Consider the following 24,746-nt stretch of genomic DNA (forward strand, 5'->3'; position numbering starts at 1 on the left):
CACTTTTTAAAATTTTGATTTGATGCTGAAATCTAAGCAAAATCTACAGGTATCAACAATGCGCTAGTTACCGGTGGTGTCCCCTGGGCTCAGTATTGGGCCCAGTCCTGTTCAGTGTCTTTACTGATGATCTGGATAAGGGGATTGAGTGCATCCCCAGTAAAATCATGAACAACACCAAGTTGGGTGGCAGTGCTGCTCTGCTGCAGGGCAGGGAGGCTCCGCAGGGGATCGGGACAGGCTGGATCAATGGGCTGAGACCAACGGAATGAGGTTCAACAAGGCCAAGTGCCGAGTCCTGCCCTTGGGTCACAGCAGAGGGGCAGAGTGACTGGACAGTGCCCAGTGGAAAAGGACCTGGAGGTGCTGGTGACAGTGGCTGAACGTGAGCCAGCTGTGCCCAGGGAGGCAAGAAGGCCAAGGGCATCCCGGCCTGTATCAGCAATAGTGTGGGCAGCAGGACCAGGGCAGTGACTGTGCCCCTGTGCTCGGCACTGGTGAGGTCACACCTCGAGAGCTGGGTCCATTTCTGGGCCCCTCACTACAAGGACATTGAGGTGCTGGGGAGTGTCCAGAGAAGGGCAACGGAGCTGGGGAAGGGTCTGGAGCACAAGTCCTGTGAGGAGTGGCTGAGGGAGCTGGGGGTGTTTAGCCTGGAGAAGAGGCAGCTCAGGGGTCACCTCACTGCACTACAACTCCCTGACAGGTGTTAACCAGGTGGGGGTTGGCATCTTCTTCCAGACAACCAGTGACAGGATAAGAGGAAATTACCTCAAGCTGTCAGGAGAGACTCAGGTTGGACATTAGCAAGAAATTCTTCACAGAACAGGTGACTACATACTGAAATGGGCTGCCCAGTAAGGTGACAGAATCACTGTTGCTGGAGATATTTGAGGGAAGACTGGAATGTGGCACTCAGGGCTATGGTCTGCTTAACCTGGTGGTGTTCAGTCATAGCTTAGACCCAATGGTCTGGGAGGTCTTTTCCAACCTAAATGATTCTGGGATTCTGTGCTTGGCCTGTAGCAGCTCTCCTTTTTAGAGAAAAAGCATTGTTACGTGCTGAGCAGGCTTGGGGGTTTGTTAGATCTACCACGAGGGTCCTGCATTCTGATAGAAGACTTTAAAAACAGATATATACAGTTACCATTGTTACACTGTAGGCATCTACTAAATTAAACTGTTTTATTTCTTCACATTAGCTGTTAAATTATTAGCCTGCAGTTCCATGGTTTGATGGGCTAGATCCAAAAGTAGGGGAAATAGGCAGCAATGGAAGAGTAAAACCGGCAGTAACTCTTCGCGGTAGAAAAAGACATTTGCTTTCTGTTGTTAATGTTCTTTAACTGAAACGCCACGGTTTGTTTTGGTTTAGGTTTGTTTTGCTGCCGGGGCGGAGCGGGGCGGAGGCGCCGGGGAAGCGGTTCCGGGGCCGGGAGGGCGGTGCCGTGCCTCATGTGACAGCGGCTCCAGGGGGAAGCGGCGGCGGAGCCGTGCGGGGCGCGCCGGGGGCGCGGACAGGTACGGCGGGACGGCAGGGAGCGCCCCCCGCCCCCCCCTCCCGCTGCGCGGTGGTCTCGGCCCAACCGCGCGCCCTTCCCGGCGCGGCCGGGAGCGGCTCTACCATGGCAGCGGGGCGGGGGGTGGCGGCCGGCCGGGCCTCGGGGACGGAGCGCGCCCCCCCTTCCGGCTTCTCCCCTCCTCGGAGGCGGTGGCCGCGCCCGCGGTGACGAGGTGGCCTCTCGTCTTGTCTCGCAGGCCCGCGGAGGTGGCGGCGGCGGCGGCAGCACCGGGCGGGCCCCAGCCATGGCCGACGTGAGTGCGGCTCCGGGGGGCGGGCGGGACACGGGCGGTGGCTTCTGGCGGGGTGGGGTCGGGGGATGCCGAGGTCGGGCCGGGGCCGCCCGGGCGGGCGGGCAGTGTTTTGGGCCGGTTCGGGAGCTCCGGAGCCGGCCCGCCCGCTCCGAGCAGCCGTGAGTAACGCGCCGCCCGTCTTTGCCCGCAGGACCTGAAGCGGTTCCTGTACAAGAAGCTGCCGAGGTACGCGGGGCCGTACGGGGCGGGCGGCGAGGGCCATCCCGTGCCGACCCTCTGCCACGGGCGGGGACACTTCCCACTAGATCAGCTTGCTCAGGGCCCCATCCAGCCTGGCCCTGAATAGTTCCAGGGTGGGGTGTCCACAGCCTCCCTGGGCAACCTGTTCCAGTATCTCACCCCCCTCAGAAAATTTCTTTCTAATATCTAACGTAAATTTCCTGGTTTTCAATTTGTGCCCATTACTCTTTGTCCTGTCACCGCAGTTCCTGATGAAGCGTCCCCCTCCAGCTCCCCTGAAAACCCCCTTCAGATACCAGAAGCTTGCTGTGAGGTCTCCACTCAACCTTCCCTTCTCCAGGCTGAACAGCCCCAACTTCCTGAGCCCGTCTTCGTAGGGGAAGTGCTCCAGCCCTCTTATCAACTTAATGGCTTCCTCTGGACTTGCTCCAGCAGTTCCGTGTCTTTCTTATTATTGGGGTCACCAGACTTGTACTAAACAGAGCAAATACTAAATTAGCGAAGGCATCAGTTTTTTTCAATGTTTTCCCCTTCCTGTTCACACAAAATACTGTCTCCTGCTAATTACTGTGTTTTTAAAATGGTGTCTCTTTTCTTTTTTTTTTTTTAATCTTTTTTTTTCTATTTTTTTTTCCCAGTGTTGAAGGTCTTCATGCTATTGTAGTCTCAGATAGAGATGGTGTGCCTGTTATCAAAGGTAACTTCAGCTTCTTGCTGTGCTCCACAGCTGAAATCCTGGTTGAACAGCAGGGGGTGGAGAAGTACAGGAAAGTCTTCCTGGTTATGCCAAGTACCCAAATATTCCAAGTGGTAGAATTAAATTACACTTTAAATAAAAGTTCAGTAGTTGATTATGTACCTCTTTAAGTATATCCTTTTGTTTGTGCCCTCAGGAATTGTAGTCCATGGAAATTTTCCTGAGTGATAGGGGTTGGAGTGCTGTAAGGTCCTTGTGTCTTCAAATCCCTCACAGGCTGATTGATACTAAGTAGTAGAGAGAGCTTGGCAGTGTTTTGGCTTTTTTGGTACTGTAGTTTTCTGCAGTCCTTGTTTCAAATGTTTTTGGCTTGTGTGTACAATAGTCTAAGGATACAAACATTCAAGTATTGCAGATTTATTTTGTTCAGTGCCCCAGAGTATTCAAACACCCAGCAGAACTTGCACATCTTCAGCTGTTTGCAATCAAGCAGCTGTGTGCCAGTAATCAGTTCAAAGGCTGGAATGGGTGCAAACATTGTGGACACCAAAGGGACATCAGCACAGGCCGTGCATCCTAAAGTAAAAGACCCTCAGTCTAGGAAGGATGCTGCTGTACCGAGCTTTGATCATACAGAGAGCATTAAATGATGTACCGCTCGTTGAAGACTGTCTGGTGTTCCTGTGGGAGTACCTCAGTGTCTTGCATGTTTCTCTGCTTTTGGCAGAGCACTAAGCTGGATGAGGGTTTGGGATGCAGTCAGAGACACCACGTAAAGATAAGGATTTTCTTGTTTTGTTCTAGTTGCCAATGATAATGCTCCAGAACACGCACTGCGACCTGGCTTTTTGTCCACCTTTGCCCTTGCCACAGATCAGGGCAGTAAATTAGGACTCTCTAAAAACAAAAGTATCATCTGCTATTACAGTACATACCAGGTGAGTAACCTCAAGTGTGCCCTGTCCTCAGTGACTTGAGCTGTTCCTGCATTACATGGAGCAAGAGAAAGAAGGTTGTGTAAGGTCTAGTAGATTTTCACTAGGCTGCTATTGATGTTATTTTGGTTTATTTCTTACACAGCTCAAATGGTTAAGCCAGACTTTCACAGTATTTATTAAACTTCTGTTACATTTCTCAAAACTTGAGATTTACTGGTTGACAATGGGAAAGTGTAGTAATTCTGAATTTGCAGGGGCTGTTGCTCATATGGTCTTCTGAATCTTTTATGAAGGGTTTATGTTCTCTTTTATAAACAATGTTTATAATTAGTGACACCTAACGTTAATTAAAGCAGATGCAGCCTACTTCATAGCTAATCTTGCTGCCAGCATGGCTCTGAGGTAAGAAAGCTTTGAAATACCAAGATTTTTCACAAATAAATTGATTATTTGTGTCCAGAAGTCCATCATTACTACATTTCTGCTCCTTCATGAGTTCTGGTGGTCCTGAGAGCTTTTAATTGTGACTGCAGTAAACTGACCAGCTGTTTAGCCTACAGTGTGTCAAGCTTTGTTTGGAAATTAGTGGGTAAATGAGTTGGTTTGCCCACATCAGTACATTGCTTTGACTCTGCTAGCTTACTGTTGTGCACAAGGTGCCAGTTCCCTGTTAATGGAAGAACAGATACTTCCTTACAGGGAACAGTATTTTAAAGTAATGAACCTGCTTGCCCTCCTGTTTCCTGTGGAGGATGTGGTCTCCACAGTGTAATCTGCAGGATCTGCAGCTGAGGTAGGGTTCGGGTGGACAGCACACTGTAGAATGTGGAGGTGGAGGAAAACGTCAGGTTTTCCATGTGCAGCTCCCTGTACTGTAACGTAAGTTCTGTTGGTGTTTTTAACTATGAATCTTAAGAAATAGATGTGCTGAAAAGTCACCTCTGTGGCTCTTGCTCCTGCTTGTCCTTTAAACTGAGGAGGCTGCTTGTTGCAGAAAGAATTTATGTGGAAAGAATTTATCAGAGCCCTGACATCCAAGGTGTGTTAGCTGCTGGCTGAGCACTTCTCTCTGCTTGCAGGTGGTGCAGTTCAATCGCTTGCCTTTGGTAGTGAGTTTCATTGCTAGCAGCAATGCCAATACAGGTATGTCTGCACATTTGTTTTAAAGATGGCAGTATTTTAAGGCCAGGATATTTTAATAATTCAGAATAAATTCCGTGAATTCACTTCAAGCTATGTTAACTTTTCTCTTGCTGTGAATTTTGTCAGCATATTGTGAAAGGTGAGAACGAAAAGGTGTGAGTAAAAATCCACAGATTTTGGGTGGCTTGATGGAGTGGTTATTCTTCTTGAAGCATATTTCTCCTGTGATTAACCTTGCCCTTGCTGCACAGTTGGGTGCTGTGCTGTACAAGCCAGCTGTTTGGTCTCTTTCTGTCAGTCAGGTTAACATTCTGCAGGAACATGTGCAGATTTGTCTTCAGTTCTGTGGGGTGGAGAAGTCCTTCAGCCAGACCCTAGCCTTGCTCGTGAGGACATTGGCTAATGAGTATGAGCAGAAGGGATTTAATTCTGGTACAGCTTCTTGGGCTGCAGTAGCTATGGGAAGTGGCAAGGCAGTAGTGGGAGAGAGCTGTGCTGCACTGGGTGCCTCTTGTAGTGCCAGAGGCTGTAGACACCCTGCTTGGAGGTGTTGCCCACTGTTCACAGGAAAGTGGATGGCTCACACAAAACATTTCAGGCTTTGAAAAACACTGCCTGTGACTTGGGAGAGAAGGGAGCTGCAGGCTTTGGAAAGAGGCTTCTTGGTGATGTTGTTTGATGGAATATTCTGTGTCTTCTGTCCTTCCAGGGCTGATTGTAAGTTTGGAGAAGGAGCTCACACCCCTGTTTGAAGAACTGAGGCAGGTTGTCGAAGTTTCTTAACCTGATGGTATTGCCAGAGTGCAGCATTCCTCTGCAGCCCAGTGGACAGAAAGATTCAATAATCGTCAGTCAAATAACACGTCTTGGAAGAAATACCACAGCTCCTTAGTATACTAAGTAAGAGTAAATTGTACATAGTACTGAATCTGAAATGATCTACTAGTGTGTTGTAGGTGGATGTTACTTTAGGCCACGCTTCTTGTATTGTGCAGTACTGGAGAGCCCACCAAAATAGCTCCCATGGAGTTTAGCTCAGCCAGCTGAGCCAGGTCGCTGCAATGCCCTTGGCTCAAAGGTGCAGCCCCCAGATCTCTTCCTTTACAGGGCACCAGGCACATGGCAGGGTGTGTCCTCAGGCCGGTCACCACTACATGTGGGAAAGCAGATCAGGTGGAGAGGGTGAGCAAAGATGTGGTTGGAGGCATTGTGAGAGCAGGTGTGTTAGCGGTGATGTGTCGGTACAATCAGTCCATATCCCAGATTTCTTACACGGTGTACTTTGGCAAGGGAGTGCTACTAATCTGGATGCTAGCTGCATCCTGCTTCCACTAGAAAGAAAACTGTTTCTATGGAAGATGTTGCTTTAGGGATTTTCATGATGCCTAGTTAAAAGCACCCAAACAATGTCTCACTTCTTCATGGTTTTTTTTTTTTTGTGTAATATGGTTGTGAAGATCTCATGTCTCATAGTCTTTGTGTGGGTTCATCACTGGTGACACTCTCAGCTTATTTACCCTTAGGTTTTCTGAAGTAAATAAATATAAATAAAATACAGTATTTTTAAATGACAGAGCCTGGTCCACTCTTCTGTTGCACTATAATACCCCACAGCACATCTACATGTCTCTAGAGAGAACAGGTCTCTTAATTGTTTGTAAATGTCCAAAATGCATTAATCTGTAGGCAGAAAACTAACCAGTGTGTCTCTCAGTTGGGCAGTAAGGATACCAAGTCGCAGGGCAGTGCAGAGATCCTGTTGCTGGGGACCAAGCCTGTGCTCTTAGCCCCACCCTGTTTTTCCCTCCCGTGTCCCCTTATGATAACTGTCAAGCACAGCAGGTCTGGGGGACAGCTCTGGGCAGGTCTGTGCCCCAGGCTGGGAAAGGGAATGCCATGTTCACGCCTCATCGACCTTTGGTGCATCAGGCAGGTTGGGGGGAAACAGCAGTGCTGGAAATGACAACTGGGAGTTCTTGGCTCAAAAAGAGATTACAGCTTGTCAGTCAACCCTTTTCCATTTAAAATAAGGTGGATTAGGACTTCTGTAGCCAGTCATTACAGAAGCAGCTGGAAGGTGTGTGTATTTCTGGCAAAATGTGCTTGTGTTCCAGCAAAGGCCTCCCCTTGCTGTTTGCTTCTGCTCAACCTGTCTGTCACAGCTTCCAAGGCCACCCAAGCACCATTTCTTTCACTGGCTTCAGTTTGTGACACCATGTGCTGAACTTGTTTGCAGTGTTTTGTGAAGCAGCCTATTGCTGTGAAAAAGGGAAGGCTACCTTTGTGGTTTCCCTACAAGCTCCATTTCCGAGCCATGTTCAAAAGACAGTGATGCTGTTGGAGAATATAATCTCTGGCTTCCCTTTATGCTGCCTCTCTCTCACACAAATTTAGCCAAGGTTTTTAACTAAATGGGAGATGCCAGTTTGTTAAAGCTTCATTAAGGGAAAAAGGAGGACAAAGCTTTAACAATACAGTACAGGGATATAAAAGACCCGTGGTAGTTTTATAATGACATTTTATTCAGAAAAGTCTGTATAAAAATATTTACAAATACTTTGAATTTCTAAGTTGAAATAAAATGCTATTTATATGTCCAAATGTAGATTTCCTTTCTTCTTCCAATGTGCTTTTGCCTTTCTCTTCTGCACTCTTCTCCTAGTAAAGGCAATTATCAAACACCTTCTGCATGAGCAATACCAAACACAGACTGCAGTGTTGCATAGCAGGAGAGGTTTGCAGATGCTGTTTCAGCATAAATTTGATTGTTACGCAGGGAGAGAGAGTCCCCCCTTTTTGCCCACGCCTTGAGGAGGCACAGGAGTGCTCAGGGGATCTTGCAGCTGGGTCTAGCTGGTCTTGAGCCTCTCCTGTGTGTCAAACTTTGCTTCCAAACTGTAACATCTATTTTGAGTACAGCACCAATATCATGGCGTTCCACTTCTTGTCTCTCTAGTGAGCCACAACGCTGTTAAATGTGTGTCCTGTGAGTGCCAGGAAGCAGCTACTGTTTCCCATAACCCTGGTTTGTATACAAGTGTCCTTACATGATGCTGCTCACCATTACCTACAGATGCTGTTTGAAACAGACGTCCCCTTGTAGCCGTCACTGTGGTATAAAGCTAAACCAGATAAAAATTTGGTTGCCCAGAACTGTGTCACACATCTGTCACTTTGAAAAGGGCCTTGAAACACTACTCTCTAGATTGCAATATAGATAATATTTACAAGATGTAATTCTGTCATTTTTCTTTTGGTTTAAAGCCTAAACAGGCAATTAAAAATATTTAATGTTTCCAGAAAAGACATATTTTAAATAAAAGGTTCAAAGTTACAGAACATGATACTGATGCTTAGTTGTGATGGAACTTGCAATAAATTATTGAATGCTCTGAATAACCACAGAAGTTTTGAACAGTGACCTCTTCTGTGATTAGTTGGCAGGTGTTTGAATGAAGTGCATTACAGGCACACACCAGAGGTATCAAACCCACACTCTGGTTCTGCAGCCGTCCCCATGCATGACTCAGCAGCCCCAGGGCTGCAGGATCCCATGTGTGAAGGGCTGGGTGACGTCTGGGGACACAGCACTGGAGATGTGAGGCTGCCCTCTGGTGAGTAGTGCCTTTCCCTTGGAGAGAGGCAATTCCTGCCAGTGGAGCCGGAGGGCTGGCACACAGCTAGGAACTGAGGGTGGCATTGCGCTCCTCCAGCTGCTTCCGTATTTGTGACTGGAACAGAAAGACAGTCCATTACTGTTTGTCTGCCTGCATGTGGATGTGGGTCAGTACAGCCAACCCAATTCCTGATATTTTGAGGAAGTAGAGTGCTTTCAAGCCTACGCATTGTCTTCTCATCCTGCCATCATGACCCAGGACATGATGATCCATATTGTTTACCAAGCACGTACAATGACATCCTTAGAGATGGGAGTAATTTTTTCTTACTAATGAGTATGCCTATTAAAAGTGCATCGCAAAAACACTGAAGTGGGTTTGCAGGCAGATACATTATGCCCCTGTGCATGGCACTGATGAGGCCACACCTCAACTGCTGTGTCCAGTTCTGGACCCCTCAGTTCAGGAAGGTGCCTGAGTCCAGAAAAGGGCAGTGGAGGGGAAGGAGTTAGGTCATAAGTTCTATGAGGAGCAGCTGATGGAGCTGGGAGTGTTTAGACTGGGGAAGAGGAGGCTCAGGGGTGACCTTATCACTCTAGCTCCCTGAAAGGAGGGTGTAGCCCGGTGGGGATTGGTCTCTTCTGCCAGGCAGCCAGTGACAGGATGAGAGAGCATAGTCTCAAGCTGTGCAAGGGGAGGTTTAGACTAGACATCAGGAGGAATTTCTTCACAGAAGCGGCTAAACATTGGAATGGGCTGCCCAGAAAGGCACCATCCCTGGTACTTAGGAAAAGGATGTGTCTTTAGCACTCATTGCCATGGTCTAGTTGACAAGGTGGTGATTGATCAAAGGTTGTACTTGATGACCTCAGAGGTCCTTTCCAACCTAATTGATTCTATGATTATGTGAAATCTGCAGTATTCCAATCTAGCTGGCCTGACAGCCAGAACAAGTAATAATCCCTGGTTGCAGGTGCTGAGAGCTGTAGCACTCAGGGGCCACAGTCTTGGGGGGTTCTGATGGCAGTACCAGGTGCTGCTGCCCGGGGCGCTGTGTAACAGCACACATCACCTTACCAGTTTCCACCGCAGGATTTTAATCCACTCGTCAGCTTCTATCCCCGTTTTTGCACACAGGTAGTATGTCCTTAGTGGGAACACTAAACTGTAAGCAAACAAAGCTTCCTTAAATTGCTAGAACAACTGGCAGTTTGCCCCAAAACTGAGTTCCGCTGGCCTGTACCAACAGTTGCTTAGACAGAGCAGGGCAGGGAGGTTGTGCTCCGTTCAGCCACCAGGAGGAGGGTTAGCCAAGAATGGGTGACAGTCATTCACAGCCCAGGGAAATGCCACCCCAGGTCCATAGGGATAAAAGATCTACATCTGGGCTCAGAAGAGGTCACCATGTGACCTGTCCCAATGTCTGACTCCAAGACCCATGAGTCTAGGTGACAATTAGAGATGCTTACAGAATTAGATATGCCCACTACACATGGGCCCACCTTTTGTCAGGAGTAATTTGCCAAAGCCATGCAGCATTGACAGAGACTGGCTGACACAGACTTGTGAGTTAGAGGATGAGCAGGGTCACAACCACCAAGGGACCTTTCAGAAGCATGCATCGTTTACATTTCAAAATTCCCTTTCTATTTTGAATTTCCCAAAAACATGGAGAAAATCCTGCAACCTACCAGAAACAATTGACTCTTTCCTGGGAATAGTCAAATTGCACAGCTGAGCATTCAGTTAAGTCAAGTGCTCGAATTGGTTCCGTAGCCTTGAAGAGAAAATGTTTTTAAAATGTGGACACATGAAAACAGAAGATAAGGCTATCTCAGTTCATCTTCGGTGCATCTGGACCTTTACAGGCACCTCCACAGGTTTTTCTAGGCATAGTTAAAATTGCTGTAACACTATAAACCCAAACTAACAAGCATAACTTCAGTGGTATCATGATATGAAGTGAGCTTAATATGAAAAACACAGGACAGTTTACATCTGGACAAACAACAGAGGAGATCTCTATTGCAGGAATGTTTGAGCTACATGGAGGCTGCTGAGGGTTTGGCTGATGCCTTGTAATGTAACTGACAGCAGCAAATCTGGTACCACTTTCAGCTAAGGTTTAGAGAGACAAAGGCATGGGTATAGGTCTTCTCAGACTAGCCAGCTGTTGGAGGTTTAACTAATTCCTAAGTGCCTTAAAAGGATGAATCTGGGTAAGGAAAAGTGTAGAAGCAAAGCCAAAGTAGTGCTTGCAGCAGAAGTGATATGTTTGGCTGCCTGAGAATATATGCATGTATGTGAACACAAACACATATATATAAAAGTTTCTTTGGACAGATTCAGATGCAGGGACATGGATTGTGTATAACAGAAACCCATCTCCTTAGGAGTTCATTTTCCCTAGGTGTGAGAGTTCTTCCTCCATTTGTTTCAGCCTCACACTGTCAAGACCTCAGAAGAGGCAGCTTAATTGCTTTCTGCCCAAACACACTTAGCTGTTTCCCTGGTCCTTCATCAGGTGTATGGATTCCCTTAGTATGTTTGCTGACTCAGCGGCTGTTAGTAATACCCTGCGTTAGAAGAAAGCCCCTTGTGCTATGATAGCAAATGCTGTCCGAGGCTCAGCTGCAGGCTGCTCACGTGCAGGTACCTGCAACCCCACGGCAACAACAGGGGTGTCAGGAGACACTGGAGCTGCTGCCTGGAAGGATGTCCTATTCCTGACAAAGACAGGAAATCTTCTTGCCTGGTAAGTCACTAGCGGAGTGCTGCTCTTTGAAGTGCTATCCTACAAACTTAATTCAAGTTGTCCTGAACTGAAATGAAAACTGATGGAAAGCCCTGCAAAAACATAGCTGTTTAGAAATGGTAATGTTTGGTGAGAGAAGGCAGTTGTGTCTGCTCTTGTGTAAAAATCTGTTAGAGGCTTGAAACAGGGCTTGGCAGAGGTGAACAGTTTGGCTGTGCTATGAAGTAACCTTGAACAGAGGCATTGTAAGGGCAAATAAATTCCAGAGGTGTTTCTTATCTTTATTCAGATTAAGATAGAAATGGAGCAGCAACTGTAAGGATTCTGCAAGTTAATCTTTGTCAGAAGGAATTTTTAAATGAACAGTTTTCTATGTATCCCGTGAGACCACTTGAAATAAAAGGATGAACTCAAAAGAATGCAAAGGATACTACCAGTATTTTTAGAACTATTTTAGCAGCACGCTCTCTGTCAGGTTGTGTCTAAGTTACAAATAAAGGTTGTGTTGTGCTGGTAGCTTTAAATCCACTTAACAAAGCAACACAAAAAAGTATTCGAGGTCAGGTTGGACAGCGCTTGGAGCAACCTGGTCTAGTGGAAGATGTCCCTGCCCGTAATGGAGGGCTTGAAAGAAAAAGATCTTTGAGGACCCTTCCAATCCAAACTATTTTGTGATTCTGTGTAAAAAAGCCCTGTAAACTCTATCCAGTAGCTAAGACTAGCAGAGCACAGTAAATGTTTTCCAGCTGTAAAACATTCTCTTGTTGAAGTCATCAGCAAAACTGACTTTACTTGACAAGTTTGACCCTCTGATAGTTTGGGGAGCTTTAGCTTGGAAAGCTGTGATACAGATGTGAGAAGCCAGAGATACAAGGAGGCTGCAGCTGCCTGTGTAGATGTTTAAAAGGTAGAATTGGTGTTTGCTACTTACTGTCTGGTCTTTGAAGTACTTAAGTTCATTCCTATGCAGTGTAAACCACCTAGTTTTCCAGTTCTGAAAGAACAAGAACAAATGGTAATGGTCTTGGGAGAATTTAGTCTAAAACTTCTTAGGAAAGAAAAACTTTCAAAGCTGCTGGCTTGCTCTGGTTCACAGTTGTGCTTTGTTGTTGCTCAAAACACAAATTTTTCCTCTCTGCAGGGAAATAACAGGTGGAGCAATTTCAGCTCCACATTGTCTTTAGCTTCTGTGGGTGATCACAGAGTGAAAGCAACAAGTAAGAGTTTTCCTTACCTTGACTATTTTGCCTTGTTTTATCAAATATCCTTCCTTGGTACCAAGCTGTGAAGTAACAAAGAAAGGGATTAGGGTTAGAGGCTGAGCTCTGCTTTTTCCCACATCCCCCTCTTTGCCTACATGAGGAAGATGGATCGGTTCTTTGGGAAATTTCCCATAGCCACTTGCCCTCATGTCAATGCTCCCCTTGGGCAGATCCAGCCATCTCAGGGTAAACATGGAGCTGTGCTGGCTCTGAAGGCAGCCCCCTGACTGTGCCTCCCTCAGGGAGCTTCTGGCCTGCACCTTCTCAGCCAAACACCGCAAAGGAGCTGCAGTTACACTTTTTGAGTAAACTGGGTGGTTGCCTCAGTACATGTTGTGACCAAAAGCACATGGGGTTTAACAGACAGTGGAATCATCCCCAGAAAACACTCCTCAAACAGGGGAAAGTGCTGTTTTACCGAGCTGTTCTCTTCTCTCAACCAGGCCCATGCTTGAGAGGAAAAACCTGTTATGTGCAATGTGCTTTTTGAAAAATTGGAATTTGAACAGTTTCTCTGGCATCATGAGTGACCCTTGGGCGTTATGACTTCTTAGATACTGAAACTCTGTGTAGGGACCTGGCTGTGAGACTGCAGACCTCATAAAAATCAAAATCTTGCCAAGTTACCACTTGTTCTTGAAAAAATACTACCTTTTTATTGGTGGTATGTGAAAGTCAAGCTTCTTTGCAGGTTAAAGTGTAACTCAGTGATGAAGGGTTTGTTGTGAGACACATCAGAGGTGGTTCCTCTAGCAACTTCATTAACCCATATTAACATAACTCTTCCTCTTTTTCCCACAAAATACAGTATGTAATTAAAATACTTTCCTCTCTGTTCAGACTAAATTGTTCTGGAGAAACTACTTGTCTCACTTAGATATGAGTTACAAGGGATTTAGAGACTCTAACTGCTGTTCAAATGACTCTCAAATGTCAGAATAGGTGGCCCAAATGTATATGATTTCTCTGTGTGTGTGTGTGTGCATTTGGGTTTTTTTTTAAATTTATGATAATGTTAATAATGATAAATTATTCTAAAAGATAACATAAGAATGAAACTCTTTAATATAGTCTTTGTTAGGATAGTCAGACTCACCCTGGTCAGCTGCAGACAATGTTTTTCCAGGGACATCACTGAAGTGACAATGATAAAAGCCTTTATTTGCCATGGGACTGTATTGAGCAAGTCTGTATTTGTTTTGCCTTGCCTAGCAAAGACTTCCTGTATTTACAAACTTGTAAAGGGATTAATAACCAGTCTTACTCCATAGCTCACTCCAGCAATCATGCTAGAATCAGGCAAGAAGCACCCCTGCCACCAGAACACAACTTACTGAGGGAGCATTTGGGACAAGGTCACTTTCTGTCCTTCCCGTCTGCATTGCAGTGTGAACTCGCACGGACTCATAAATGGAAGGTTCTTCCACTTGCCGTGGGTAGGGATGCTTCAATACAATTAAAGTTCCTGGAGAGAAAAGAGCAGGAGTAAGTCATCTGGCAAGTCCAGCTTAGAAAATAACTTGTCAGTAGCTACATCTCTGAGGAGTGGTTAACTTCACCTTTTCCTAAAATTAAAAAGACTGCTGTGAAAACTGTAAATATATGTATACCTTTTCAAAACCTTTACCCTGGCAAATGCTTGTATGAAATCTCTTGACCATTAAATTCCTTTCCTGCACAAGAGGCTGGCTTGGAGGGTAGGCAGGTTGCTGAACTAGATAGGAGGTCATAAGAGTCATTGGGTTTGCCAACATCCCACTAGCTGGTGCTTAAATCACTTAATCTGTGAGAGCTTTGGCTACAGGCTTCCTAATCACGTCACCATCGCCTTCAACTGTTTTTACTACAGCTCTTCCCAGTTAAATCTTTTCATTATAGCCATCCTTCTTTGTCTCCAAGTGAGTCATGTTTATAGCATGTTCCCTGAAAAAAAGCTGCATTCTCAATAGTGAATCTATTGTACTTTGCAAAATAGTGAAGAACATCCTTAAAACAGCAACTGCTCCACCATCTAACTCCATTCTTTAAAAATAATGTCACAGCATACCAAATGCTGCTCCATTTGCATTTCATGCTGATATTGCAGCTCTTTAAGAGGAGGGGTGCTAGAACTGGTAACAACTTGGACTTGAAACCTACAGATGTATGAGTAATTTAAAAGTATTCTGTAATGGGAAGGGCTAAAAAGAGAAGTGGAAAAGTTGTATTTGAAGTAACCTGTTTGCAGGCACAGGGGTGTATGCAAATGTGATCTGTTCAACTTGCTGTAGGTGGAAAGTCAACATTGGTTTATTTCTATCTGGCCTTGCAGAAAATATATGCTTTACCATTTAAAATAAAATTGAGAACAGCTCCATCACCATTCCAGAGAAACTACTTCCAAGCTGTTGCATAGAATCAGGGTATCATCATCTTTATACCATGGATAAAAAGCCAATGGCAGAACAGGAATGACTAATAAAACATTTTATATAGTATTTGTTTTCTAATTAATTTTCTGTGGATTTTTTTTTCCTCCACAAAGACAATTGTACAGAATAATCTGGTAATTATACACAAGATCTAGCAAAAGCTGCACTGTAGCAAGACTATTCTGCCATGCCTGCATCTGCTGATGCTTGGATTGGAGTTGACTCTGAGGAGGCCCTATCCCATTTTTGACAAAAGATGGTTATGACCCAGGAAAAATTTGACGCCTGTATCTGAAGGAATATTGCCTGAGTGTTAATTTTTTTTTCCTCTCTATTGTTTTCCATAGTATGGTAAGGTGGAAGGTTTCTTGATATGATGTTCAAATTTAATTTTTTTTTATTATTTTATTTTTTTTCTGTAGCACATCTGACTTAGATGTTTCACATAGCCAGTAGAATCTGATTAGGAAACCTTAAGGTGACAAGTGTTGATCCCATCAATAGAGATCAGATAAAACCAATGTCTCGCTTATTAATATCTGTAACACATGCAGTGAAGGAGTGAGGAATGGGGAAATACAAGTTTTATGTCATTTGAAATCTTTATAGAGATAGGCCTGTGGGTGCATGCCTGATTTCCCTGGAAAAATATATCACTGGCACAGAGGATACCCGTAGGAGCTCTGTATTTAAACCACTCTTGAAAGCAATTTAAAAAGAGAGTGTCTTGAAAGATACAAGTGCCATATTGATTGTACAACTGCATTTTTCTTGGGGGAAGAAATTGGCAAAGGAGCCCTTTAATGTTTGTGTTAGCAGAATACTGGTGCATATTTAGTGTGTGACATATTACAGTTATTGCATGTGCCAACTATCACTTAACTGGACTCTTGCATATATAATTAGTTCTTCTCTGAGTTACTTGCATACACTTGCCACAGAGGATACAGGAGGTTTTGGCATTAACTTGTACTGACGTGTCTTCAACTGCTACACTTGAAGCTAAACATAAAACTGACATTTTCATGGTAATATCCACTTTGTTTCTACAGGGATTCTAGTCTGATGGTGTTCAATTCACATGTAGGAATCAAGTTTAATATTTTGACACTTAATTCAGACAGCACATTGGTTGTTAAAGAAACTTATGTTTTTCTCTCTCCTCTTAAAAATGAGAAAGATCACTGTGATAGCAGATGGCATCAACATGGTGATGCACACCAGGCAGAACAGGAGAGCTAGTTAAAAACACATTCCCTACAGGAAAGAGGAGCATAACACTGCAGACTCCTTCCTGGGACAAAGAATAGTGAGATGAAACAATTTCAAGTTGCTTTTCCAATTATTCTTATTGGGGGATTTCAGCTTCATAGATGTGTATTTATTTCCTCACTAACACCATGCTTTGGTTTTACCATTTTTGAGAATGTTCTAATCCTCCCAATATTTTGAAATGATTCCTCCTCTGAGAAACTGAAAGGAGCTCATAGCCCTGGTTAGCAAAAGCCCAATAAGCTTATGTGTGGTTTATCTTCAAAGAACTGGAAAGTTTTTTTGAAGTGGAATATTTTAGATACAAATGTGAATTTATGAAGATGAACACTTCAGCAGAAGATCTATTTGCTAGCACATCAGAAGCTCCTTTTAGTTAGAACTTTGTGGAGCATGGCTACAAATGTGTTCAAACACACAATATGGCTCTCCTTACCTGTTTCACTTCCAATTAAAGGCTGGTTTGCAAAATGCATGACCATTTCCTTCACGCTAGAAAATTCATTAAATCCAAATTTTAATGAAGTTCCTGTATGTTCAACATGGAAGTGTTTCACAGAATCTTTTCCCCTAAAATAAAAGAGGAAAATTTGTCAAGACATAAATGCCAAAGGCATTTGGCACGTACAATCCTTAAATAGCAGCTTTCACTGCAGGGAATCTGACCCAGATCACAGGCTGACAATCACTGTCCTAGTGTAATGCTACTACCATTACTGTCCCTCACTAATACTCAACATATCTGAAAATCAGATTTTAATTGCTGATTTACAGATATGAGATGATGAAAGCCTAGAAAGGCCAAGTTGGTTAATTTAGCTCTTTCATCAGCAAAAAGACTCAAAAAGAGATTTCAAGCCTTCTGCCTAAATAGGGTGAAACCCCTTCACTTAGTGGACTTTAGTCTTGATGGTGTACTCAGTATGTGTCTTGCTTTTCAAGTAGCATCCCAATGTCATTGAAATTGTTTTCTGTTTCCCTTTGAAAAAAAAGGGCTCTCTCCATCTCGCACCCAAAGAGGGGTTTAATAACCTAGTTTTAAATACCTAGGGCTTTAGGATTTGTTTGCTTTGTCTCTGTACTTGGGTGATTGGTTCCACTAGGGTGGGCACTGACAAACGTGAACCAGGGCCCTTGTTCTGTAAGGGAAGTAACAGCTTTTGTTTATGAAACCTGATGGCATTTAGAGAAGTGTGCAAGGTCTCACTTCCTGGGTAGGCAATTATTTTGACTTCAAAAGACAGTGAGGCACTTATTGCAAGTATTTCTCCAGTGAAAAAGTTATTTTTGTTAATGGTACTAGCACCCAAAATAGTTGAGTAAATTTTGTCTGAGGAAAAACTTATATAGCAAATATACTGAAAGAATGTGAAGAAAATGAATTATAGCATCTCTTTCATTGTTTATTGCCACTTCCAAAGAAGATTATTATTTCAAACAGGTATTTAAATATTTATCTTTGAACAGTATTTATGATACTGTAGAAGACACCACCTCTATGGGCCTCCCAAGTATTTTGTGCTACAGTCAGCTGGGGCACAACAAGCCAAGTGCAAATGCTCCTCACCAGGGAAGAGCTGCTGTGACTCTGCTGCAATTACAGGGCTTTCCATCTTTTTGTCTAATTTCTCAAGACAACGTTGCAATGAGAGCAAATTCTACTCTGCTTCCTACTTCCTTTTCAGAAACTGCTTAATGTAGCTGGGGGAGGGGATTTCAGGCAATATGTGATCTCTCTTCCTACAGCTGTCAATTAAAACCTCGAGGGATGGCTAAGCATTTTTTCCTTGAAAAACCTCAAACTATAATCATGACCAAAGTTCCTTTGTGAGGCTGAGGCAGAAAATAAAGTAAAAGCTACAGAAGGTATTTTAGGATAGAAGGAAAATGACAACTAGAATTGCTGAAGTTATCCTTTCTACAGAAATGTATCAGAACAAAATTGAATTACTTATTCTATAATTAAGTTTCAATGTTAGTCAAAAAACTGAAAGAAAATGTAAAATTAACCACTAGAAAAATGGTAAAACATTTTAAAATCAAAATCAGTATTCAAAGGAGATGTACCAGCAGAAACAACAGAAACTAACAGAACAGAATAAAAGATCAAACTTCAGACTGGGCTATTCAGTTCATATGGTAATGCAGTAATTCTTGCTAAATGAAGAGCTGAACAAGAGATTGGAATACAAGAGATGGGCCCAAAATAAACTTCTGTAGGTCTTCTAAGGCTAGGATCTATTAAAGCAGCAAATTTATTTTCATTAACTAACACTTCTGTTTCCTATTAAAAGAACTATTTAAATTTTGGGTTATTACGATAAATTGTTTCCTGAATGCCCTTTCAAACTACCTTCAACATACATTTTTTTTTAACTGTCTGAGGTAGTTATCTCAAATAATGCTTAACATTTTAAAATTTAAAAAAAAATATTTACCAGGAAAACAATGATTAATTTAAAATTACTTTTTTTTTTTTTTTAAGGAAAGCTATTACTTATAAATGCCACTATTCTTTTTGGCAACACTTCTACTCAATTCAGTCATTGCTACTCTGAATGCTCATTTTGTAACATCACCTTCAGATCTGTTGGGCACCCTTTGTATAAATGACTGCCTGTAGTGGTAATAATTTCAAAAGTTTGTGTATAGGCACACTTGCTCCTAGATCTTCTGTCAGAAATGGGTGAAACACCTCATCATTGCGTTTCCTGGGGAACAGGGTATGTGCAGATTGGACTTTCCTCAGTTCCCAAGCAACTATTCTCCCAAATTGTAATAGCTCCTGGTACTGAATATGCAGAAAGCCACAATCTCAAGGGCATATGCTGTGCTCCTGTCAGGGCTGTAAATAACCAGCAACATTACACAGATCAAAGTGACTTTATAAAGTTACTGTGATTCAGCTGAGTTGTGGCCACGACTTGTTCAGAGGCTCAGTTTGCAGCAGGAATGGGCTTGCATGCACCAGCTTAAAATTTTGCTCTAGAGGCTGCTCGTATCACACAGTTACCAAAGGTTACCAATGTTTTTAGGACTGGTTACCCTCGCCCAGCTAATGTGCAGGAGCTACCTTGTGTGTCTAATGCATGTGTTCTTAGGTTGCCTCACTAAAATGTTGTGGCTTCTCTCCTTCTGGAAGATTCTTTAAATGTGATTCAGCAGTGAAGTAACCAGGCCAGGCTGCCTCTGCTCAGGTTGTGTCCTGAACAGTTGTGTTCTACTTTGCTGTAATTGACATCAATCACTTAAAAGGTGCTATTCAATTTAGTCACACAGACCTGGCTAAGACTGAATCTTAGCACAGAACAGAGGAGTAAAACCAGCCAGTCAAACACTGGATCATCCTTCAGAGATGGTGGTTCCTATACAGGGATTCTGAAACTAGTAAGGTTAGCACCTGTCAAATGTTTGCTGCTGTCCTCATCATAAAACTTTTCTACCCCCACTGACTGTTTCTTAAGCTCTTTTAACTGACATGCGGATTTTTATCATGGAAGCTGAAAATTTACAGCCCTTCTATAGAATTATGTTTTCTACCAAAAAAGATTAATCCATCATTTGGAGAAATGAGAGCAGTGGTCAAATCAAATCCATTTTTTTCCTCTAGCAAAATGTCATTCAGTGGGATTATACCAATAGGAATATATTTCAAACTAGTTTAAGTCCTAGGGAAAAAAAACCCTGTAATGCATGGGACATTCAAACATGGAAGTAAGTGCAGCATTAGATTAGTTCACTCTGTCCATAGCCTACCTTACAGAGAGGGAGTACAAATCTTCCCTTTCATTACTCTTCCTCAAAAGGTAGCTCCCATCCTTCCCATTGGAGAGCAGCAGTGCTTCTGCTGCATGTCGGGTGAGATTGTCATGGTACCACCTGGGGAGACACAAGGGATTAAAGCATCTTCCACTCTGCTCTTAACAGGCTGCTGCTGCTGTCTGGAGCAGGGTTAGAAAAAGCAGCATTAGATTCAGTTCTTCCTCTGCAATTTAGAGTTGTCACCCTTCTCACAGGCACTCACAGTTTATACAGATCTGTGCCCCTTGCAGTGGCCTCCATTTAACACAGTCAAATAACTATTTTCCATTAGTGCAAAGCTGTGTACAAACAGCTGTTTGGCTGGATCTAAAAACCCTGCAAATTCTACTTGCATGAGCAACAAATTAGCCAGGTCTGTGCTGATAAGGTGAAAGCAGTTTGGGGGGTTATACAGAATCCTTTGTCTATTTTCAGAAGCTCTACTTCCTGACATATGTATATTCTTTGGTACACTTCCTCTTCTGGGCAAACAGACAGCACTTAAACTCCTCATAAACTCTGTATTTCCCTCAATGAGTCTTCACTGCCAAGATCTGCAATTAAACATGCTTGCCTAAGCTTAGAATTAAAGGGATCAAAATTAACTGACAGAATTTCAGTGAAAATTAAGGTATCTTGCTATTGTTGCCTCTTGGCCAGGTGTGATCTGAGCAATAAAGGAAAATATCTAAGCACTGTTTCAATTTATCTTCAGTGAAAATTAACTTCATTTTTATCCAAAAAGTTTTGCTAAGACTTCACAGGAAAAAAATCCTGCAAAGAGGTCCAGGAAGTGTAGTTTTAAGTGTAGTTTATGGGTTTGTTTCCATTCAAAATGTTCCAAAATGGAAACAGCCAATTTTTTACAGGACACAAGGATCTCACTGGAAATGAACCTGAGACTGAAGACAAAAAGCTGGAGCTATAAAAGGTTGAAGCTGCAATCCTGCAAGGCACACAATGATAACCATAGCCATGCACACACACATGAGGTTTTGGAGCAGAAGGAAGGAGGGAGACTACTCCCAAGGCTCTGCTGGGAGAAAGCTTCCCTTGTCTGTGTGTGGAGTGGTGCCAGGTCACCTTGCCCTTCCTTTAAAATGCCTGTAGCATTGAGATCAAAGCTTGTCACTGCAGCAGCCAAAGAAACACAGTTTCACTGAAAGCAGAAGTGCCATTGCAGCACTTTCCAGAACTTGTATCCTGGCAGTCTTCTAAATGAAGCCAGGTGTAATTGTAATTGTATCCTCTTTCTCCTTAGTTGTTCATCCCAACTTTCCACCAAACTTGGCATCTCACACAAAGCCTTAACTCTGAATTTGGACGACTGCCTATTTGAAAGGCCAGCTGGCTGATAAATTGCTTTATGGAAGTCTCCAGACTGTTAACCCAGAGGAAGAGAAGATCCATGTGAAATTCAATACAGGCAGGGTATTGCTGCTTTGGCTCTAGACTGTGGTCCATTTACACAGTAGAATAAAATAATGAATATTTAAGGAGCGAAGTGTCATGGTCTGAAACACCTGTTAGCCAAAATCTGCTTTGGGATTAACTGCCCAAGTAAGTAACAGGCAAAGGTCAGAGCTGTCCTGGTGTGGGAAGGATCATATCAGCATGGCCAGACCTGCAGCAGGGAATGCAGCACTGTGTTTTGGGTGGGACTTCAGAACACTCTCTGGCTCAGTTCTGTGCAAAAGAAGCAGATGTTGAGAAAAATCTGTGAGTGGTTATTGTCACGAAGGAGGCAAATTTAGTTTGAGGTTGCTCATAACTGCGCCATTACCTTATTTCCAAGAAAAACTCCTTATACTAAATTTTGAAAGAGAAGTCACTTAGAGTAGATTTAAACACAGCATTTTTTATACTTTTCTTTACACATAAAAGGCCAGTGACTAATAAAATGTTACTACTGCACGCACATGCGCACACACACACACACACACACAAAAAAAAAAATTAAAATAAAAAAAAAAAAGATAAACCAACCAGAAACCAACAACAAAACCCTTAACTGGGAAAATAATGTTGTTTGAAAGTGCACTTCTAAAACTTTGCTGACAAGGCTGCACCAGTTTATTGCCTAAATATTCTGTCTCAGACAAAAATCCCTCAAATGTTACTGTGTTCCTCTTGTTCATCTCAAAAAATAGAAGTGGATGGGAGACAGTAATGCAGAAATTGATGTCAAAGGGACTGTTAAACACAGTTTTGGGTTTTTTTCTCTTCCTGACTGTGACAGATGGTTCGATCAGGTTACTTCGATGTTCCACTGTGAAAATGGTCACAAAAACTTTGTTCCAATTGCATAAACACAGGTAAAATATTAAAATGCTGTAGAAAATTTACAATTTGTACCAGAGACCACCAGGAAGGTAACCAAATACACACCTATGCAGTCTGCTCACACAGTCAAGCCTGAGCTGACAGTACTAGTTGAAATCACCAGGACTAAAAATAAACCCAAACAGTCCTGTGGTTAGACAGTATTAAGTATACTTCAGGTAAATTTAAATATTTTTCACAGGGAGAATCCTTCTGTTTATCTGTCTCAGAAAAAAACTTTTAAGCAGTCCTTTGAAATTGGCAGGCAAATCAAGATGGGAGTTATGGCTAATTTGGCAAAACTGTAAAAGGCAGTTCACCTTCAGCTGAAATTTTGTTTGTCTTCTGAGATACACCTGGGGCAGGAAACTGTTGATACAAAACACAATATTGCATCTACCTTCATTCTGTCTTAAAATGAGACATTAGGGAAATTAAAATGTTCTACAAACACCCATCTCTTTGAAGACCCTAGAAAGTCCTTCCTAAAGCTGAATTGCCTTAAATCTTCAGTTTTGAACATGGTGGATAATGTTGGGTAATCAGGACATTTCTGAATGTCCTTCCAAAAGTCATCTTTATTGAGTCTTGTATTCACTGCAAAACAAGTCCAGAAACATGCTCTGTACTTTGACACCTTTCAGACTGAAAATCATCAGTAGTGTAAAAATTGCCTGAGGTTCTTGATGGAGATTGATGTGAGAAACACAAGAAAAAAAGACAGATATAATTCATTCTCTGCTTCAAAGGCACTTCTCCTGGCTGCCCTTGGCTTTGTACACCCTCCTGATATGTATACATACTTCTGGGCGGTTTCTCTTTTCTAACTATTTCATTTCTTCTATTAAAAAAAAAAAAGCGTGGTCAAATTTTTGGGGTTCCTTTTCTACAATTTGACTAGCAATCTCAGGTTCAGAGGTTATAACTGCTGTCACTTACCCATTCTTGTTACTTTAATGTCATCCTAAATGACATTAAATATCTGTATCCTGCCCATGTAAGCATGTTAGTGCTGTCAGTGTGTGTTGTTGAATGACCATGCCATCCTTCCCGCTCTTTGGAATAGCCAGTGAAAGCATGTCTTAGGGTGGGTAAGCACAGCCAGTGAGATCACTTTTGCTGCACTTTGAAAAAGAAAGCGTTTTCAGGTATCAGTCTAATCTTTAGGCCACACTGCATTGATGAGAGCAATGAGGAAGGACTTTACTGACAGTTTTTACAGGAAGGAGAAGGAAATGAGACACCCAGTGCCCCAGAATGCTCAAACTCATCAGAGCACACAGCCTTGCCCTGAAGGTCTGCCCCTCCAGTCCCCAGTGGGGTTTCCCCATGGAATAAGCTGGTGCCTACTGCAGTACAAGCCATGTCTGTGCTGACCAGGTGTGCCCCTGCAGCTGTGCTAATCATCACAGCTCCAGAACTGGATGCATGTTAAAATCTCTTCCTAAGAAGACCTCTGTGTAGTTAATGCAGCAACTAGAGCTACCTACAATATGGTGAAGATCAGGAATATGTTACAGCAAAGTCTGGGGTGGGAAACTTCCTGTTTGGGTTAGAACATCATCCTCAAAATGTTCATTCATTCTTTAAAAACCCAAGCTGTTCCAATGAAAAATGCTAATGAAACTTCATTTCTGTGTTCCTTGTGGATGAGAGCCCTTAGGTATGGCATCTGTCATTTCTGATAATGCTGTTTTCAAAGAAATGCTGTGGATATTTTGCAAAAAAAATCTGCCTGTGTAAATAGGGGCAACTTGTAGATGGCATCAGGTGGATAAACTTTTTAACAATAATAGAATACACACGGAACACAAACACTCATCCATGAAAGGCTGAATGCTGAGAGACTTGCATAATTCTCTTCTGAGCCATTTTTATGTGCAAACTGTGTAACATCCAGTAGAAACATTTGCTTTCCTTCCTCATAGAAATGAAAGCTATTAGCACCAGAAGAGAGCACAGCTGGAAGTTCTGGCTGCTATTTGGTGTAAGTGTTTGGGGTGATAACTCTGTGGTATGCCCAGCTACCAGATAATTGCAGTAGGCAGAGGTCACACTTAGTTTTGGTGTCCTTATCAGATGTTCTCAGGCAGGTGTGGCCTGGATAGAATTAGGAACTGTGTGCATGTTTGGCTTGCTTTGTGAAAAAGTCAGGCAATTCAGAGTTCCTTCGGTGAAGCAAGAAGGAGATTCTTGGTGTTCAGCTGGGTGAACTGTGCTCTCTTCCCAGAAGCTCCCTCCCCTACTGCAGCAGGGGCAATAGTGCTGGTGCTCTCTGAGCTGCAGAAGCCAAGCAGAAACACAGCAAGTCTAATTCATCTCTTGCCCACCTCTGAAAGGTAACAATGACCCATATTACTGGGAAGGTAAGCCACATGTGCTCCCAGTAGGACTTCACTCCAATATGACTCACAGCAGTTATTTACCCTCAGTTGGTTGATTGGATTTTTTTGTTGTTTATTTGGGGGGTGGG

General features: G+C 43.2%; 2 protein-coding genes across 3 annotated transcripts in view; one reads left to right on the top strand and one right to left on the bottom strand.

The window, feature by feature from the left end:
* The first annotated feature begins 1,436 nt into the window (after positions 1–1,436).
* On the top strand, positions 1,437–5,957 carry LAMTOR3 (late endosomal/lysosomal adaptor, MAPK and MTOR activator 3). The gene is made up of 7 exons (XM_066186318.1): positions 1,437–1,521; positions 1,759–1,815; positions 2,006–2,040; positions 2,694–2,752; positions 3,557–3,690; positions 4,770–4,833; positions 5,543–5,957. The coding sequence occupies exons 2-7, from the start codon at positions 1,807–1,809 to the stop codon at positions 5,614–5,616; spliced, it is 375 nt and encodes a 124-aa protein (XP_066042415.1). The 5' UTR covers positions 1,437–1,521; positions 1,759–1,806; the 3' UTR covers positions 5,617–5,957.
* A 1,406-nt stretch (positions 5,958–7,363) lies between these two features.
* The window catches only part of DAPP1 (dual adaptor of phosphotyrosine and 3-phosphoinositides 1), a 55,666-nt gene continuing 38,283 nt past the window's right edge, over positions 7,364–24,746 (bottom strand). For both annotated transcript variants that reach the window (XM_066186316.1, XM_066186317.1), the window contains exons 2-9: positions 19,907–20,029; positions 16,587–16,720; positions 13,802–13,932; positions 12,440–12,487; positions 12,137–12,199; positions 10,142–10,227; positions 9,528–9,615; positions 7,364–8,564 (exon numbers count right to left, since the gene is read on the bottom strand). In XM_066186316.1, coding sequence (XP_066042413.1) covers positions 8,514–8,564; positions 9,528–9,615; positions 10,142–10,227; positions 12,137–12,199; positions 12,440–12,487; positions 13,802–13,932; positions 16,587–16,720; positions 19,907–20,029 — 724 coding nt within the window. In that variant the 3' untranslated portion in view covers positions 7,364–8,513. The remainder of the gene's footprint in view (positions 8,565–9,527; positions 9,616–10,141; positions 10,228–12,136; positions 12,200–12,439; positions 12,488–13,801; positions 13,933–16,586; positions 16,721–19,906; positions 20,030–24,746) is intronic.

The sequence above is a fragment of the Chamaea fasciata genome, unplaced genomic scaffold, assembly GCF_029207755.1.
Source record: "Chamaea fasciata isolate MVZ Bird 193981 ecotype frontalis unplaced genomic scaffold, bChaFas1.0.hap1 SCAF_6, whole genome shotgun sequence".
Taxonomy (NCBI): Eukaryota; Metazoa; Chordata; class Aves; order Passeriformes; family Sylviidae; genus Chamaea; species Chamaea fasciata.